Below are 15766 nucleotides of genomic sequence, written 5' to 3' on the forward strand. Positions count from 1 at the left end.
CCCGCTGTCTCTCCACCTCTCCGCTGGGCCCTTCCTGTCAAGCACCGCTCCGCTGGGCACCGCTGTCTCTCCACCTCTCCGCTGGGCCCTTCTTCTCAAGCACCGCTCCGCTGGGCACCGCCGTCTCAAACACCGCTCCGCTGGGCCCATCATCTCAAGCACCGCTCCGCTGGGCACCGCTGGGCACCGCTGTCTCTCCACCTCTCCGCTGGGCCCTTCCTCTCAAGCACCGCTCCGCTGGGCACCGCTGTCTCTCCACCTCTCCGCTGGGCCCTTCTTCTCAAGCACCGCTCCGCTGGGCACCGCCGTCTCAAACACCGCTCCGCTGGGCCCTTCATCTCAAGCACCGCTCCGCTGGGCACCGCTGTCTCTCCACCTCTCCGCTGGGCCCTTCCTCTCAAGCACCGCTCCGCTGGGCCCTTCTTCTCAAGCACCGCTCCGCTGGGCCCTTCTTCTCAAGCACCGCTCCGCTGGGCCCTTCTTCTCAAGCACCGCTCCGCTGGGCACCGCCGTCTCAAGCACCGCTCCGCTGGGCCCTTCATCTCGAGCACCGCTCCGCTGGACCCCGCTGTCTCTCCACCTCTCCGCTGGGCCCTTCCTGTCAAGCACCGCTCCGCTGGGCCCTTCTTCTCAAGCACCGCTCCGCTGGGCCCTTCTTCTCAAGCACCGCTCCGCTGGGCACCGCCGTCTCAAGCACCGCTCCGCTGGGCCCTTCATCTCAAGCACCGCTCCGCTGGGCACCGCTGTCTCTCCACCTCTCCGCTGGGCCCTTCCTCTCAAGCACCGCTCCGCTGGGCCCTTCTTCTCAAGCACTGCTCCGCTGGACCCCGCTGTCTCTCCACCTCTCCGCTGGGCCCTTCCTGTCAAGCACCGCTCCGCTGGGCCCTTCCTGTCAGGCACCGCTCCGCTGGGCACCGCCGTCTCAATCACTGTTTATGGTTCACTGTGCCCACCATGCCTCCTCCTTGACCAGTGGAGACTGTCATCCACCTGATGGACTGTGGCTTTGCACTCCCCAGGATGGTACAGTGGGCAGCCCACCCACTGTAGAGACATTGAGAGACTGTGGCTTTGCACTCCCCAGGATGGTACAGTGGGCAGCCCACCCACTGTAGAGACATTGAGAGACTGTGGCTTTGCACTCCCCAGGATGGTACAGTGGGCATGGTGGCTCCTCGTGGATCTGGCGTCGTGGACTCATGTGGCTGTGGTGCCCCCCCCTTCCCTTCCCCCTGAGGTGCCTGTAGTTTTTACATCTGATGCCCCTGCAGTGTTCTCTCCAAAGGACTCAGGTCTCCTGTGTGGGCTTTGCCCTTGTTTCTCAAAACTTTGGCCCACGGACATGATGAATTCGTAGGATGTGCAGGACTTGTTACTTCAGTTATACACTGATGTGTATGTCATTAGTTTTGTTGTGAATATCTTTCATGGTTGTACGATAATTTTCAGGAGCTTTTTGGTACATAAATATTTATTCCAAATTTGATTATGTCCTAGCATTTTTCTGGGGTGTTTGGGTGGTGTCACTGTGACTTGTTGCTCTGCATTGGTGTGTACATAGTTGGGGGGGGGGGTCGCATATGTGTGTGCCCGTAACCTTTCGTCCTCACCCCTCCCGTGTGTCGTAGGTGCAGTACTCACCGTTGTCGTCTGCGCCGGACTTCGTACTCGTGGTAGATGAGAAGGTAGACGAGACCAGGTAGGATGTTTAATTCGGGTTCCATGCTGTCCTCCTTCCTCCTGGAGTGCGTAGTGGTGAGCGTTTTCCCGTCCGTAGTCTGTTTCCGCCGTGTTTTTATCGGCGGTGCTCCCGCCCCGGAAAAGGTGGCGGATTGGTGAGTTGTGATAGTGTGGGCGGTACATTGTCTGCCGCCTGGCTGTTGGCGGTGACCGCCGCGCTGTTTGTTTGTACCGCCGTGGCGGTCGGAGTGTTAAAGTGGCTGTCTGTGTTGGCGGTTCCCGCCAGGGTCAGAATCCCATATTTTTTACCGCCAGCCTGTTGGCGGGTTGGCCGCCGCTTTAACACCGACCGCCAGGGTTAGAATCACCCCCAATGTGTAAAGTATTTATGCAGCACACAGACAGTAATAAAGTGAACACACAGAGCAGAATAATCTCAAACGATTTTAGAAAAATAGAGCAAAATTCTAATAAACAAATTATGCCACAGCGACAAAAATGCAATCAGTACAACCAAGTTTAAAGGTTTAGGTAACAATAGCACCTAAACTCAGAAAGCGCCAACTGTGGTTATCTGGTTTTGCTGGACTGGGACAAAGTCATAAATTCAGGTCAATGGCTGTGGCGCGCGGGCCAAATACAGGGCCTAAGTTAGTCCACAAGAGAATACTACCTTATGTCCTTAATGTGAACCATTGCATCTCACTGTATCAGTGTTGATGGCGAGCTGCAATGACTGTAATGGGAGGTACTGTGTCGGGTTGGGGGACATCAACTCCTCATCAGTTCTTATGAGGAGCTGCAAGGTCTGTGATGTGAGTCCTGCATCTAGTTGCATCGTTCTGCATTGGTTTCGACGAGGAGCTGCAGGGGGCTGGGATGTGAGGTTCTGCATCAAGTTGGTTTGCGCTGCATTGATTCTGATGAGGAGCTGCAAAGGCTGCAAAGGCTGCAAGGTCTGCATCATGTTGCATCTTGCTGCGTCTGTTTTGATGGCGACAAGATCTAGGCTGGTACGGCACCTTTAGCCCCACTTCCAAAGGTCCAGAAGTTGGTGCACCACTTGGGGGGATCAGGATTGACTGCAGGCAGAGTCCAGGTGCAGGGTCCAAGGGTGTTAAAGCGTGTTATGTCTTTGTAGCTCTGAAGAGGGTAACAGCCAACTAGCCCCTGGAGTCATTTTGGTGGTCCTGGGTCCAAGATGCAGGTCCAATCCTCCTTCCTCAAACAGCAGGGTAGTCCTTCTTACAGCAGGGCAGTCCTTCCAGCGGAAGGGCTACTGAGCAGTCCTTCTTCTGAGTCATTCACAAGCCCAGAAGTGATCTTTAAAGTGGTTCCAAGGGACCTACTTTTATATTTGGTCCCCCCTTTGAAAGTTTAGAAGCTTCTAGAGTTTTAACACAACAGAGGTGTCTGGAGTTCCCTTCCTCCCTGCCCTGGCCCCAGATTGTCTAGTGTCAAAATAGACTCGGTTGAAACCCTTTGTGAGTGTTCTGAGGCAGCCTCAAGTGTGGTAGATCACAGCTCCACCCCTCCATCCTGCTGGAGATGGCCTATCCTGCCAACTCCTTGTCCCCTTTTGTGATACTGTCTAGGAGGAATACACAAAGGCCAACTGCCAACTACACTCAGTCATGTTACCCAGAAAACAGGCTGCAGGCCTGAATGGTTAGAAAATGTCAGTTTTCTTCAAGTGCCATTTTCAGACTTGTGACCTAAAATCCAACTTTACCTTTGAAGAGGGTTTTAAATGACAAATTTCCAGAGACCAAATTCAACATTCCTATCAACTCTCAGTCAAAAGTATTCACTTATTAAATGTGATAAGGTAACCCAATGTTATCCTATGGGCGAGGTAGGCCTGTGGTGCAAAACAAATTTAAGAGTTTTTCACTACCAGGCAGGGATATCTTAATGATTTTGGTGGCCCCTGTACAGAACAGCTTTGAATGTGTGATCCAATTTCAGCTCTTTTGTACTCTCTTGGCCAGGTTATTGACAGGGCACAGGCGCCCAGCTCACTAACATTACTGCACATAATCACAGTGATCCCCATTTCTTGTAAGTGGGGTCCTGTTTTGATTTAAAAGAAACTTTTTTATGGATGTTCCATAAAACACAAACACATTTCCCTGCAAACTGTCTGTAATAGACTCCCACAACACCCACAATAAAAATAAATTAAAGGAAAAATGTGTTTAAGAATTATTCAAGGTAATCATGGCAAGACTCTGCAGAACAAAGCTGGTTCTATCATAGCTCCCCTGAAAGGCTGGTGCCCTGGGCTAGAGCCCACTTTGCACATTCCTTAAAACGTTTCTGCTACCAAGACATGTAAAACCTAAAGGTATATGTCCAGCTTTTTAAATACAATGCACCGTGCCTGAAGGGCTGTTTAGGGCCTGCCATAGGGGGGACTTATATGTATTAAAAAGGAAGTGTTAGGCCTGACAAAAGGTTTAGTTTGCAAGGTCGAAATGGCAGTTTAAAACTACACACACAGGCTGCAGTGGAAGGCCTGAGACAGGTTTAAAATGCTACTTGACTGGTGGCACAATTAGAGTCTCAAGCCCACTAGTAGCATTCCATTTACAGGCCATGGGTACCACTTTTCTTGGGACGTAAAAGTAAATTAAATGAACCAATTACGTGTAAGCCAATTTCATCATGTTTAAAGGAGAGTGCACAAGCACTTTAGTCCAAAGGGCAATAAAAACTAATTCGGCAAAACAGGAAGAATGAAGGCAAAATGTTTGGGGAATGATTGGGGCATATCTGAGGAGATCCATTTGGATACTCTAACCTGCTTGAATTGGCCGAAGATAACTGGTATGAGGAATTGGCTTTTGCCAGCAGTCTGGACACTTTACCAGTCACTGGAGTGGTCCTTCCTCCTAGTATGATTACAGAGGAATGGGGCCCTCATGTGCTATGGTGGTGCAGCGGTGGCTGTGGTCCTAGACCTTACACTGCCCTGGGGAGAGTTTAAGACCAGTGTCCTGAAGGAGGTGCTTCAATCTGGGGTATCCCACAGGAAACCCCTCCTCCACTTCATTGAAGGCTGCACTGATGTTCTGCTCGGGCCTCGGTCAGGCCCTGCCCAGGCACTCCCGTGCACATCATAGCTTATATAACTTTCCTCACACAGCACCCTAACCGAGAGCATGGTCGTGCAGGCCTCAACATCTAAAGTACACCCTGGCACGTTCCCTACCACTCCATTAGATACGGTATCTAAGAGGGTGGATACTTTTGGTAAGAGCATTTTCTCTTCCACCAGCCTTGCAGTGAACACCTTATGCCTCTTAGGCTGGTACAGCCACACAATGTGGGATTCCATTGCACAAGTGTTGCCCATAGTCTCAGAGGAGGCCTGAGTCATCCAGACCCAGGCAATTGCCAATAACAGGGATGCAGCAAAGTTCACAGTATGATGTGGACTGGATATGACTGACTCGCTGGGCAGAGCCATTGCTGCATTGGTGGCGCTCCATTCCCATGCCTTGCTGAGATTGACTGTCTTCTACAAGTCTGATTCGCCCCCTGAGCCAAGGCCAGATATCTGCCCAGACCACCCACCTCCCTGGCAGCTGCATCCCTCAAACTCCTTTAGTATGCCCTCACAACAACAAGGGAACCCTGTTGGAGGCAGGATCCAGCACCACCTGCCTCTATGGCAAGCCATAAATTTGGACAAAGGGGGTGCTGTAAATTGTTCGGTGGGGTGATGCCTCAACATTCACAGAAACTCTGCCTCCCCTGCCACAGTCCTTAGATCAGCAGATGGAGGCCCATCCCTCTCTATTGTGTCAGGAAGTGCAGGTCCTTTAGGCCAAAGGAGTCATCAAGAGAGTTCAGAATTAGTTTGTGGTTTCTATTTTCACTACACCTTGCTGCCAAAGAAGGACAGAGACCTCCACCTTATACTAGATATGTGCCCCCTCTACTACTTCCTGAAAAAAGAGAAATTCAAATTGCTCACGTTGGCTCAGGTCTTGTCTGCCCTGGATGGTAGTTTTGGACTTGCAGGAGCGATATTACCAAATCCTAGCCCTGCTGGGCCACAAACGCTACATGGTTTACGGTGGGCCACATGCACTTTGAGATCGCTGTTCTCCCCTTTGGTCTTACCAGCGCCCCTCGGGTGTTCACGAAACTGATGGCAGTGGTTGCAGCCCATCTGTGGAGTTAAGGCGTTCCAGTCTTCCCCTGCCTCAAAAACTGGCTGTTGAAGGTGAGCTCACCTCTTGCAGTAGTCACCCACCTCCAGACTATGGCAGAGCTGCTGGGGTTCACTATAAACATGCATACGTCACACCTGACTCCTTCTTAGACACTTCCTTTCATTTGAGATATTCTGGACACAGTGCAGTTCTGTCTCTATTCTCTGAAATGACGAGTCCAGGATAATCAGACTATGATGTTTCAGCTCAATCCTGGGTTTCAGTGAGACTGCTGGGTCTGATGGCCTCTTGCATCCTGCCAGTGAAGTAAGCTCAATGGCATACTTCCTCTGCAGAGGAATTTGAAGTCCCTGTCAGTGCAGCACCAGGGGAATCTATCCAACATGGTCCAGATATCAGAGGGCACTGCAAAAGATCTGCAGTTGTAGCTGGCAAACCTAGATTGGGTCAGTGGCAGACCTCTCTCCCTTCCTCCACCCAGAGCTCACGGTGGTGACAGATGCATCAGTCCTGGGTTGGGGCCGCCATCTGGGAGTGGTGGATATCAGAGGGCTTGTCTCCAGTGGAGTCTCAGCTCCACCTCAATTTGTTGGACTTGAGAGCAATTCTCTTGGCATAGAAAGTCTTCCTCCTGTTCATCAAGGGAAGGCTGAATCAGGTGTTCATGGACAGCACTACCACCATGTGGTATTGTAACAAACAGGGTGGAGTGAGGTTGTGGACTCTATGCCAAGAGGCCCTGCACGTAAGGCTTGAACATAAAGGCATTTTCCTGATCGTACAACACCAGGCAAGCTCTTTGAAAGTCAGGGCGGATGAACTCGGTCATCAATGACTTGTGAATCATAATGGCATTTCCATTTAGAGGTTGTGCAAGCTCTTTTTCGCCAGTGGGGAGAATTTTGCTTAGATCTGTTTGCCACACCAAGAACGCGCAATGTCACCACTTCATTGCATTGGAGTTCCCAAGGCAGAGCTCACTCGGAGGCGCATTTCATCTTGAGTAGGACTCAAGACTCCTGTATGCCTTTCCACCAATACCATTTCTGCCCAGAGTTCTGAAGAAGATCAGGACAGACCGGGCCCAAGTCACCCTAGTAGCTCCAGATTGGGTATGAAGAGTATGGTATCCTGAACTTCTGAGCATGAGGTTCGGTCCTCCAATCAGGCTGCCCTTTTGGTAGGATCTCCTGGTGCAGCAACAGGGCAGGGTCATACACCCGGACCTGTGCAGGCTCTGCCCTCATTTGTAGAGTTTGAGTGGCAGCAGTTGAAAGTATTCTGTCTTCCTCCCAAAGTATATGAGGTAATCTTGGCAGCCAAGTATCCATCTGCAAAAACTCTACGCACATACTGTTGGGACAAGTTTGAGGCCTGGTTTCCTGAAAAACATGTTGACCCACTTTCTGCACCCCTGTCTGAAGTGTTGCTGTTTGCTTTCTCATTAGCCTGGCAAGGACTTGCTCTGGGCTCAGTTAAGGGTTATCTTTCAGCCATTTCAGCTTTCTTGCTGTTGCCGGACCAACCCTTCCTATTTAAGTCACCTGTTACGTTTTCTGAAAGGACTTCAGTGCATGTTTCCCCCAAACCTTTTGTTATGCCCCAATGGCATCTTAATGTAGTTTTATGTATTTTATGTGTTTGTTGTTTTTAAACTGATGCATGGCTGCCCTTTAAGACTTCTGACCATCAAGACTGTCTTTTTGCAAGCTATAGGCTCTTTCTGTTCACCCTCAATACACCAGCTTCTTCCTTGAGAAACTGGTTCTCCAGACCTGCACCTCTTTTCTGCCAAAGTTGGTGTACCTTTCCACGTCGGCCAAAGCATCACATTGCCAATTTTCTTTGCTCCACCTCACCCCTCCAACGGGGATGGGAGAATTTGCTGCTTCAACCAAAAAAGAGTTGTCATTCTCACAAAGTAATACAGGGTGGATGATCCGCTCTGGAGCGACGAAAGGGAAAACAGTTCAGAAGCAGCCCATCTCCAAATGGATTGAACTCTTCATTAATATCTGCTATGCACTCGACAAGAAGCACCCCCTGAGTGCTTGTGGGCTCATTCTACCCAAACCAATGCTGCGTTACCTCACGGACTCTCTGTCCTGCACATCTGTCAGGCTTCTAGGTAGGCTTCTCTGCATACGTTTACAAAACACTAAAGCCTTGATAGTCAGGTCCGTTGTGACAGGCACTTTGCCTGTTTCACCTTCCAGGAGGTTTTAGTCTGAGCCAGTTCGCAGACCCACCTCTGGGGAGGTGTTGCTTGGGTACCTATTCTAAGGTGAGGAATCTGCCACTTGAAGTCTGTAGCAGATAAACAAGTTACTTGCCTTTGGTAAAGCCTTATCTAGAAGATACTCTATCGAGCCAAATATTCTCCACCAACCCTTCCATCCTTCCTGCCCTGTGAACTGGATCTCTACACCTTGAAATTGTCCTTTTAGGCCCATAGAACCTGTACAGTGGTTTCACAGTCTTCTGATGTGGCTTCGTGCTTCTGGCACAGTAATAATCACATAAAGAAACTGATGTTAGTGTGCTGGGCTGGTGCTTGTATAGGTTCCGGGCGCATCACATCTGTTGCGGACGATTCCTATGATGCCGAAGTGGAGCCGATCGGCACCACCTACTGGAGTGTAGAGCTACTGCTCAAGATTTTCTGGATCCAGTCTGACGGCTGGGGAATATTCTAAGGTAAGGAATCTGCAGTTAGATAGAGCCTTTATCATATAAGGTATTACTGAAGGTAAGTCACTTTTTGTTCTGTGCTTTAGATTTGCTTTTCTCAGATTTGGAGACCCTGTCGTCCTGAGAGGGAGGTTGTGTGAAGATTCCAAGCCTGCAGCTCAGTGGACATACTTCTGCAGCTTCCTTGTGAAGGGCTGGAGTGCGAGCTCCAATGTGTTAGTGACTGACTTTTGGTCATGGTTCTCCAGCACGTCGTCTAGCTTCTGCTAGAGGGCCAACTTGACTTCCACCTGGACTTCATTGTACCCTTCCAAATCAGGCTGGAAGTTAGCCATTGTGAAACTCTCACTAGAGATAATGAACAATCCTCTAAGAGGTGGGGAGCAGTGAGTGAGGGGAGTTACCCCCAAGTCACGCACAGAACAGTGTTGGAAAATAGGTTATTGGTAAGGGCAGGTAAGTACCTACACTTAGCATTAGGCCACTAACCTCCACTTAGGTCCAATTAGGTCTCAGTAAATTAAACCTAGCTCAACCCTTGGTAGCTTGGCAACGAGTGACAAGGCTTAACTTAGGAGACAAAGCGTAAAACATTCAAATATCACAAAACAGTAATTAAATAAAACACAGGAAACTGTTTAAAATCAATTTATAAAAATAGATTATATTTTTATCTTTACAATGACACCAAAACGAATAAAATCGGATAAGGGAAACCAGAGATATGATTTTCTAAAGAATTAATGCTTTCTAGCGCATAGAAGCAACTAGCGCTCAAAGGGTTAAAAAAAATAAGGTCACACTGGAAAGAAACAAAGTCCAGAGTTCAGGCCACCCACGAGGTAACACTGTCACACTTACTTTCAGAAGTGTTTGATTCAGGAAAGTGGTCCACAGCACCAGCCAAGGGTTCAGAGGCTCTGGTGTGCCTCTTAGGGTCTGCGACTTCAACTCCCAAAATGCACCTCTTCAACTTATGGAGTTGCTCCAAATGTCTCCAAACTACTGGATCTTCTTCCAGAGGTCCTTTTTGTGTCCTTGAAGTGTCCACAACTTGATCCGAGGTTCCAGAAGCTCTGAGTTGCTCCTTGGGATTTGGGACAACAATTCCCAGAATGCACCTGGTCAGAATCCTCAAATGGCCACTGGACGCTGGTCAGCTGGGCTCTGCTTGCAGGACTTGATACAGGGGACTCTGGGCAGCTCCATTGTACCTGTAGCAAACAGGGAGTCCCCTCTTGGAGCAGCAGAAGACAGGTAAAGTCATTTAAGTGGTGAAGCCCAAGTGTGCAGCTGGTGCAGTCCTCCAGAGTGCAATGTACAGGTGCAGGTCAGGGGTCGAGCAGGGCAGTCCTTCTTCTCCTGTTGTTCTTCCTTGTTGGAATCAGATAGGGATCTGAAGTGTGGGTGCAGGTCTGCCAGTTTTATCCCTGCTCCTGGGTGAAAAACAGGGGGGTCCTGGTTCTCCAATCAGGGGCAGGGTCCTTCCCCCTGTGATGACCACTTCCTGGGAAGTGTGGCAAAAATCAATCCCAGGGAGCAACCTTCCTCAAAAATCCATCATGGCTGAAAGTGATTTTTGGAGGTTACATCTGGCTGAGCCCACCCACTGGTGTGGCTAAAAATCCTAAACACACCCCTATGTTGCCCTCTCCTAATCTAATCAAGGGGCACCTAATTGTCTGGGTTTGAAGGATGTGAGGGTGTTGCTGGGTTGCTCCAAATGTCCTTCTCTGCCTTTGAAGACCAGTTTGGCAGCCCTCCCCCTTCCTGCTTCACCATCTGCTGAGGGGAGATCTCCCCCCCCCCAGGCACATCTCTTTGTGTAGAGCCAGGCCACTTCACACCTCATCAAGGCAGCCTGGACAGGCTGCCAGAGGCTGGCCAATCAGAGCACAGCAGCAAAAATACTGCAGGGCTGAAGTTGGCAACTTTTCAGGTCAAGTTTAAAACTCTTTACCTGAACAAGTTATATTAAATCCCACAACTGGAAGTTGTGGGATTTATTATAACAATTAATTTGATACCAAACTCCTTGTATCTGTTACTTAAGGGGACTTTTAAAATTAAACTAAAGTCTCCCCATTCTAGCCTATGGAGGCCATTCACTATAATGAGGGAAAACGAATTTGACTGTTTTACCTCACCAGGGCTTATAAAACTATCTTTATAAGGTCCCTGCTTATAGTTACATGGCACCCAGCCCTACGTTCAGATAAGGTACTCCTTAGGGGTGACTTATATGTAAAAATAAGGTAGTTTAAGACTTTGGAACTACGTTTAATTCCAAAGTCGAATTTGCATATACCTTTAATTTAAAAGCAGCCAGCAAGGCAGGCCTGCCTTTAAAATGACACTGGGCACCTATGCTGGAGTCCCTAAACCTACATGCCCTACCATATACTAGGGACTTATAGGTAGGTTGGCTTAGCCAATTATAATTAGCCTAATTTGCATACTGAGTTTACACAGAGCACGGGCCCTGGGACTGGTTAGTAGTACCCAGGGCCCCATCAGAGTCAGGAAAACACCAGCAAAAGGGTAAAATGGGGGCAAAAAGTTAGGGGGCCTCTGCAATCAGCCCTGTTCTCTCACAAAAAGTATTTAAAGTGTGGATGGAACTGCCTAAGTGAAGCTCCTAGGGCGACTGTGGGCAGATTTTACAACCCCACCACTTGAGGTTATGGGGGGAGGGGAGGTCACCGAAGAGCACAATCCATGGATTGGTTAGGGTCCAAGCTGTTAGCACTCTTTTCCAGAGTGTAAAAACGAGTAAGGAAACTGCATCGGAACATTAAAAGAACAAATAATTTTAAATGTCCATGTTCCGACTTAGCTTCATACTCTCTCACTTGAATGTAGGCTTTTTGAAGCCTATAGTTTTGCATCTCCTCAGACTCACACTCACTCTCCTCCATTTCTTTTGTAACAAATTAAGCAGTACTGAAGCATCTAGACCCACTGATGCTTGTTTCATGGTAGAATGTACCACCCTTGCCTAGAAAGAATATTAGGATGTCACTGATGCATACCATAATTAAAATGTCTAAAGAATCTCCCATTATGCCATTGTCAAAGCAATTAAATGTTTCTTAGGCATCACTTTTTGTACAAAGTTAAGGTTACCTACTATTTGTTAAAGTTCGAATTGAATGCAACATCACCAAAGTCGAATAGTTTGATACTAATTCTTTTTTTTTTGTCTCATCCTGCACAAAGAGTTTGTTGTAACTGAAAGTAATGGTAAATAGATTTCAAATTTCACTCAGCCTGTTAGCTCCCACATCCAGTCAGCCTTGTAAACTAATGACTACTGTACAGTGGCAATGTTGTTCTTCTTTACCCCTGTCCATGCTTTCAACCAGTAACTTCCTAAGATTTTCTACTGTGAAAATCCCTCTTAACAAAACAAAAAGCCACCTATGTCCCCAATCTTTCTTCGGACCGAAGGCCAAACTGTTGTCAGAATAATTGAAAGACTTTATAAGATATCAATTCTTGTCTCAGAAACAGCATACAGTCCTTCATCCCCTTCATTGATTCACAGAAATTTGTTCTAATTTGTTCTTACTCATATCCGGCCTTACCATCCTCCATCATCGCTGTCTTAAAGACTAATGGAGGGCGTCTAAAGCTGCCCAAGATTTCACATCCCTTCATTTCTCTCTTATTGTTCACACATGTTTTTAAATGCCAGAAAAAAGATGTTTAACCTTGGTCAATGTAATCAAAATCGATGATGAAATGTCTTCCAAACTAGATTCATTCACGATATGGTACCGTTTTATGTTGATAGAGTCCATGCCATGCATGAAAACATCTAACAACATACGGCCGTTTTTCTGCTTTATATTATGTACTGTAGTCATCTTTGCACTTACCTTATGTCCTTATACAGTAGAGTGCTACACAGTGTAACAGCAAACACAACATAATTAAATACAGAAAAAGACACAATTGTGGACATCGGTGTAAGAGTTAATTATTAGTACTATATCATGTTACTGTATACAAAATGTTTATTGGTAGGGTCTTACTTTCTTCATTGATTCTTCATTATAGGTACCATGGGAAGTGGACTGAGGCAGCAAAGGCTTGTATCAATTTTAAACATTCGGTTATACCTTTCATAATTTGCGGGTTGGTCTTCCTGGCATTAAGTTATGAGCGATTTCAAACAAAACTAATAAGGGACATACTAATTGCATCTATTTGCAATCTGCTGCATATTGCAACAGGATTTCAGGTAAGCCAACAAAGAAACAGACTCCAAGATTTCACATGCTATTAATTTTTAGTATCATTCCAGCAGGCCTGTGTAATGTTGGTTGCCACTTTTGTTTATTACATCAGAACACATGAAAGGCACACGCTTGTTAAATAGCAGCATTGTTTGGGAGTGTGAGAAGCTCCATTTCTTTAGCATGTTCATCCTGTTTTTTTTTTTACTTTTTGGGCCTTTGTTATTTTATTTATTTGATGTGTTTGTATGTGGTACTTTCGTAACACAAACCCACCAAACGCAACAAAGTCAAAGTCAAGCATAATGTCAGTGAGTGATAGTAGTCGTAGAAGGTATGTAAACTGTTAATGCATTGTAATGTAGCGTTCTTTAAAGAAATGTGTCTTCAACTTTTTCCAAAACTGGAGCAGCATTAGGGTGGGCCTGATGGATGCATCCTATTGCAGATCCTGAGGGCATAGATGTAAAAGGCCTGCTGCCTTGCTTTTTATTTTACACTTCTTAGTCTGCAGTCATATTGTGTCCTTGCTGGAGGTGTGCGAGAAACATGAAAATGTCTGAAGGATAAGCGGGGCTACTGGTCATGATGGCTCTGCTAAGGGTGCAGCTGGTTTTGGAGACGGTGTAGGCCAGCAAGGGAAGCCCAAGGGTTTCCATCTCGATGAGGATGGTGTCATATTTCTCCAGCCCCTGGAAGGAGACATGCTGCGGCATGTAGGATGCCCCTCAAGAGTGTCAGCATGGAGTCTGGGAGGCCATTGAGCAGGGAGTTACCACCATCCAGATGTGAAAGTATAAATATTTGAACAGCAGATCTGAAGTCACTGACTGGGAGAAGCCGTTTCACTTTCTGTAGAAGAGGGAGCTGGTACCAAGCCATTTTTGTGTTTTTATGTCACTGTGTTTCTTGAAGGTGTGGTTAGTGTCCCGTTTTGGCACTGTGCTCCTTGAGGGTGAGGTTGGTGTCCAGGTGAATCCAAATGACTTTGTGCTCATTGAAAGGCGGCATTTGAAATCAACAAGGTTTCTGTCAATGAGCCAGGTTAGTACTGTTTGTTTTTTTCTTAGGAAATACCAGGCTTTCTGTCTTGAGTGGATGGAGGATCAGATAGGCACTAGACGTCCATAAATGGCTGATGTGCAGGCAGTGTTTGAGGCATTGGATGTCTGAAGCAGAAGAGACTTTCAATTTGAGTTGTGTATCATTGGCATATTGGTGAATCTGGATGTTGTTATTTTTGAGCAGAGGACCAAGTGGCCCCAAATAGAGGTTGAAGATGACAGGGGATAGTATAGAACTCTGTGGGACTCCGAGGCAACAGTGATCTTTTGGGACCTTGAAGCACCATGTGAATAAACTGGTGGAGGTTGAAAAGTTAGGAGGGGAACCAGTGAAGAACACTGCTAGTGAATCCCTTTTGAGACTCAAGGATGCATATGAGGGTGAGCTGGTTCACTGGACAAAGACTAGTGAAAGATCCAGTAGTATCAGGAGGCAGGGGACAGCCACATATGAGGTCAGGACGGCATCATCTATGACGTGTAAGATAGTGGTCTCCGTGCGCAGTGTGATCTGAAGCCAGACTGGTAGCTGTGCTAGAGATTGTTAGCATTATTGTTGAACATAGACTACTTTTTTCAGTAATGTTGGCAATCAATATTAGGTGAATGATGGGCTAGTAGTTGGCGAGGTCATCAGGGTCAAGTGTCCGTTTTTTGTTTGAGTGGGAGGATCAGCCTGTCATGGCTGTGGTCTATGACCTGCTGACTACACTTCAAAAACATTTGCTCTCTTTAAAGTAGTCTTTCTTCTCTGCTCAGGCAGCCTCTCATTGGACTAGACTAACCTTACATTGTGTCATTTCACCAGGCCGATGTTTAGTGAGTCAATTATTTATAACAAACACAGTATAGGATAGATGAAAACCACCCCTGTCCAGTGACATCTGTGTCATATTATGGGGCTGTGTAGTAGTATAATCATATCTACAGCAACAAATGTTTAAAGTAGCCTTTTGAAGGCCAGAGACAGGACAAACCGTGCATCTTTATCTCGCCTAAACAAAGCAAATGCATTATTTGGATTTGAATTAGGTTTTCAAGATGGTGGCAGTTACATAGTGTACATTGTAAAGGTTTATGAAATTTGGGATGCACCATTCAGTTCAGAAAACATATTTATTTGTATATTTTAGAGAAATGTGAGATGTAATATCTCATTTTTCATCTAGTCACAGTAAAAGAAAAAATCCAGTTATCTTGTGCTGTTGTGCTGCAGTGCCACCTTCAAACACTTTGTTGGAGTAAAGGCAGGTGCTAAGGAAGGGGGAGACTTCCTAGTTGTGCCTGCCATTGGCAGATAGCTGTGCATGACTACCATCACCTTTCTGTGTTCCATTTTCTTCTCCAGCCCTCTCTGTCCAGGCCTCGAAAAATCATAAAAATGTTACTAGACCTGCAGGTCGAATAGCTTGAACAATCTACTCGACTTAACTGTAATGTAGTTGACCCAGAAACAGGTTTCAAATTGTGTGGTCCTATGTAAATACTGTATTTCACAGTCACCTTTTTCTTCATTCTCACATGAGTGCATCTTCAAATATGCAAGTTCAGCATTTCTGCTGTGAAAAAGTCCTCTTTTGTTTGATTAAATGCACTATGCTCCATGGGTAATACATCTAGCCCACATATAGGGTACACATGGTCCATGCATGACTTGCCTCTTAGTTTACTAATAGCTTTGCCATCAGAGCAGGAGTGTTTCTCAGTTTATGTTTAAACACTCACATTTAATAAGTATATTAGTAAAGTATGATTTGGTAGCTCGCTGTCATTTCCAGACAGTAAATTTCCAAGAAATGTCCAAAAACCTTCGCATTAACTTGCAGCTTTACTGATAAAACTATATAGTATATTAACAATAATCTGTGAAAATTAGGTTTCAGAAAAATATAAATCATTTGCACAT

The 15766-nt window shown here is 46.6% G+C and overlaps 1 protein-coding gene across 5 annotated transcripts in view; it reads left to right on the forward strand.

Moving 5' to 3' along the window:
* STING1 (stimulator of interferon response cGAMP interactor 1) overlaps positions 1 to 15766 on the forward strand; it is a 232182-nt gene that overhangs the window by 39270 nt on the left and 177146 nt on the right. For all 5 annotated transcript variants that reach the window (XR_011194142.1, XM_069199301.1, XM_069199303.1 and 2 more), the window contains one exon: positions 12618 to 12801. Coding sequence is in view for 4 of the 5 variants with exons in the window: in XM_069199301.1 (XP_069055402.1) it covers positions 12618 to 12801 (184 nt within the window). In the remaining variant the exon portion in view is untranslated. The remainder of the gene's footprint in view (positions 1 to 12617; positions 12802 to 15766) is intronic.

The sequence above is a fragment of the Pleurodeles waltl genome, chromosome 7 (assembly GCF_031143425.1).
Source record: "Pleurodeles waltl isolate 20211129_DDA chromosome 7, aPleWal1.hap1.20221129, whole genome shotgun sequence".
Taxonomy (NCBI): Eukaryota; Metazoa; Chordata; class Amphibia; order Caudata; family Salamandridae; genus Pleurodeles; species Pleurodeles waltl.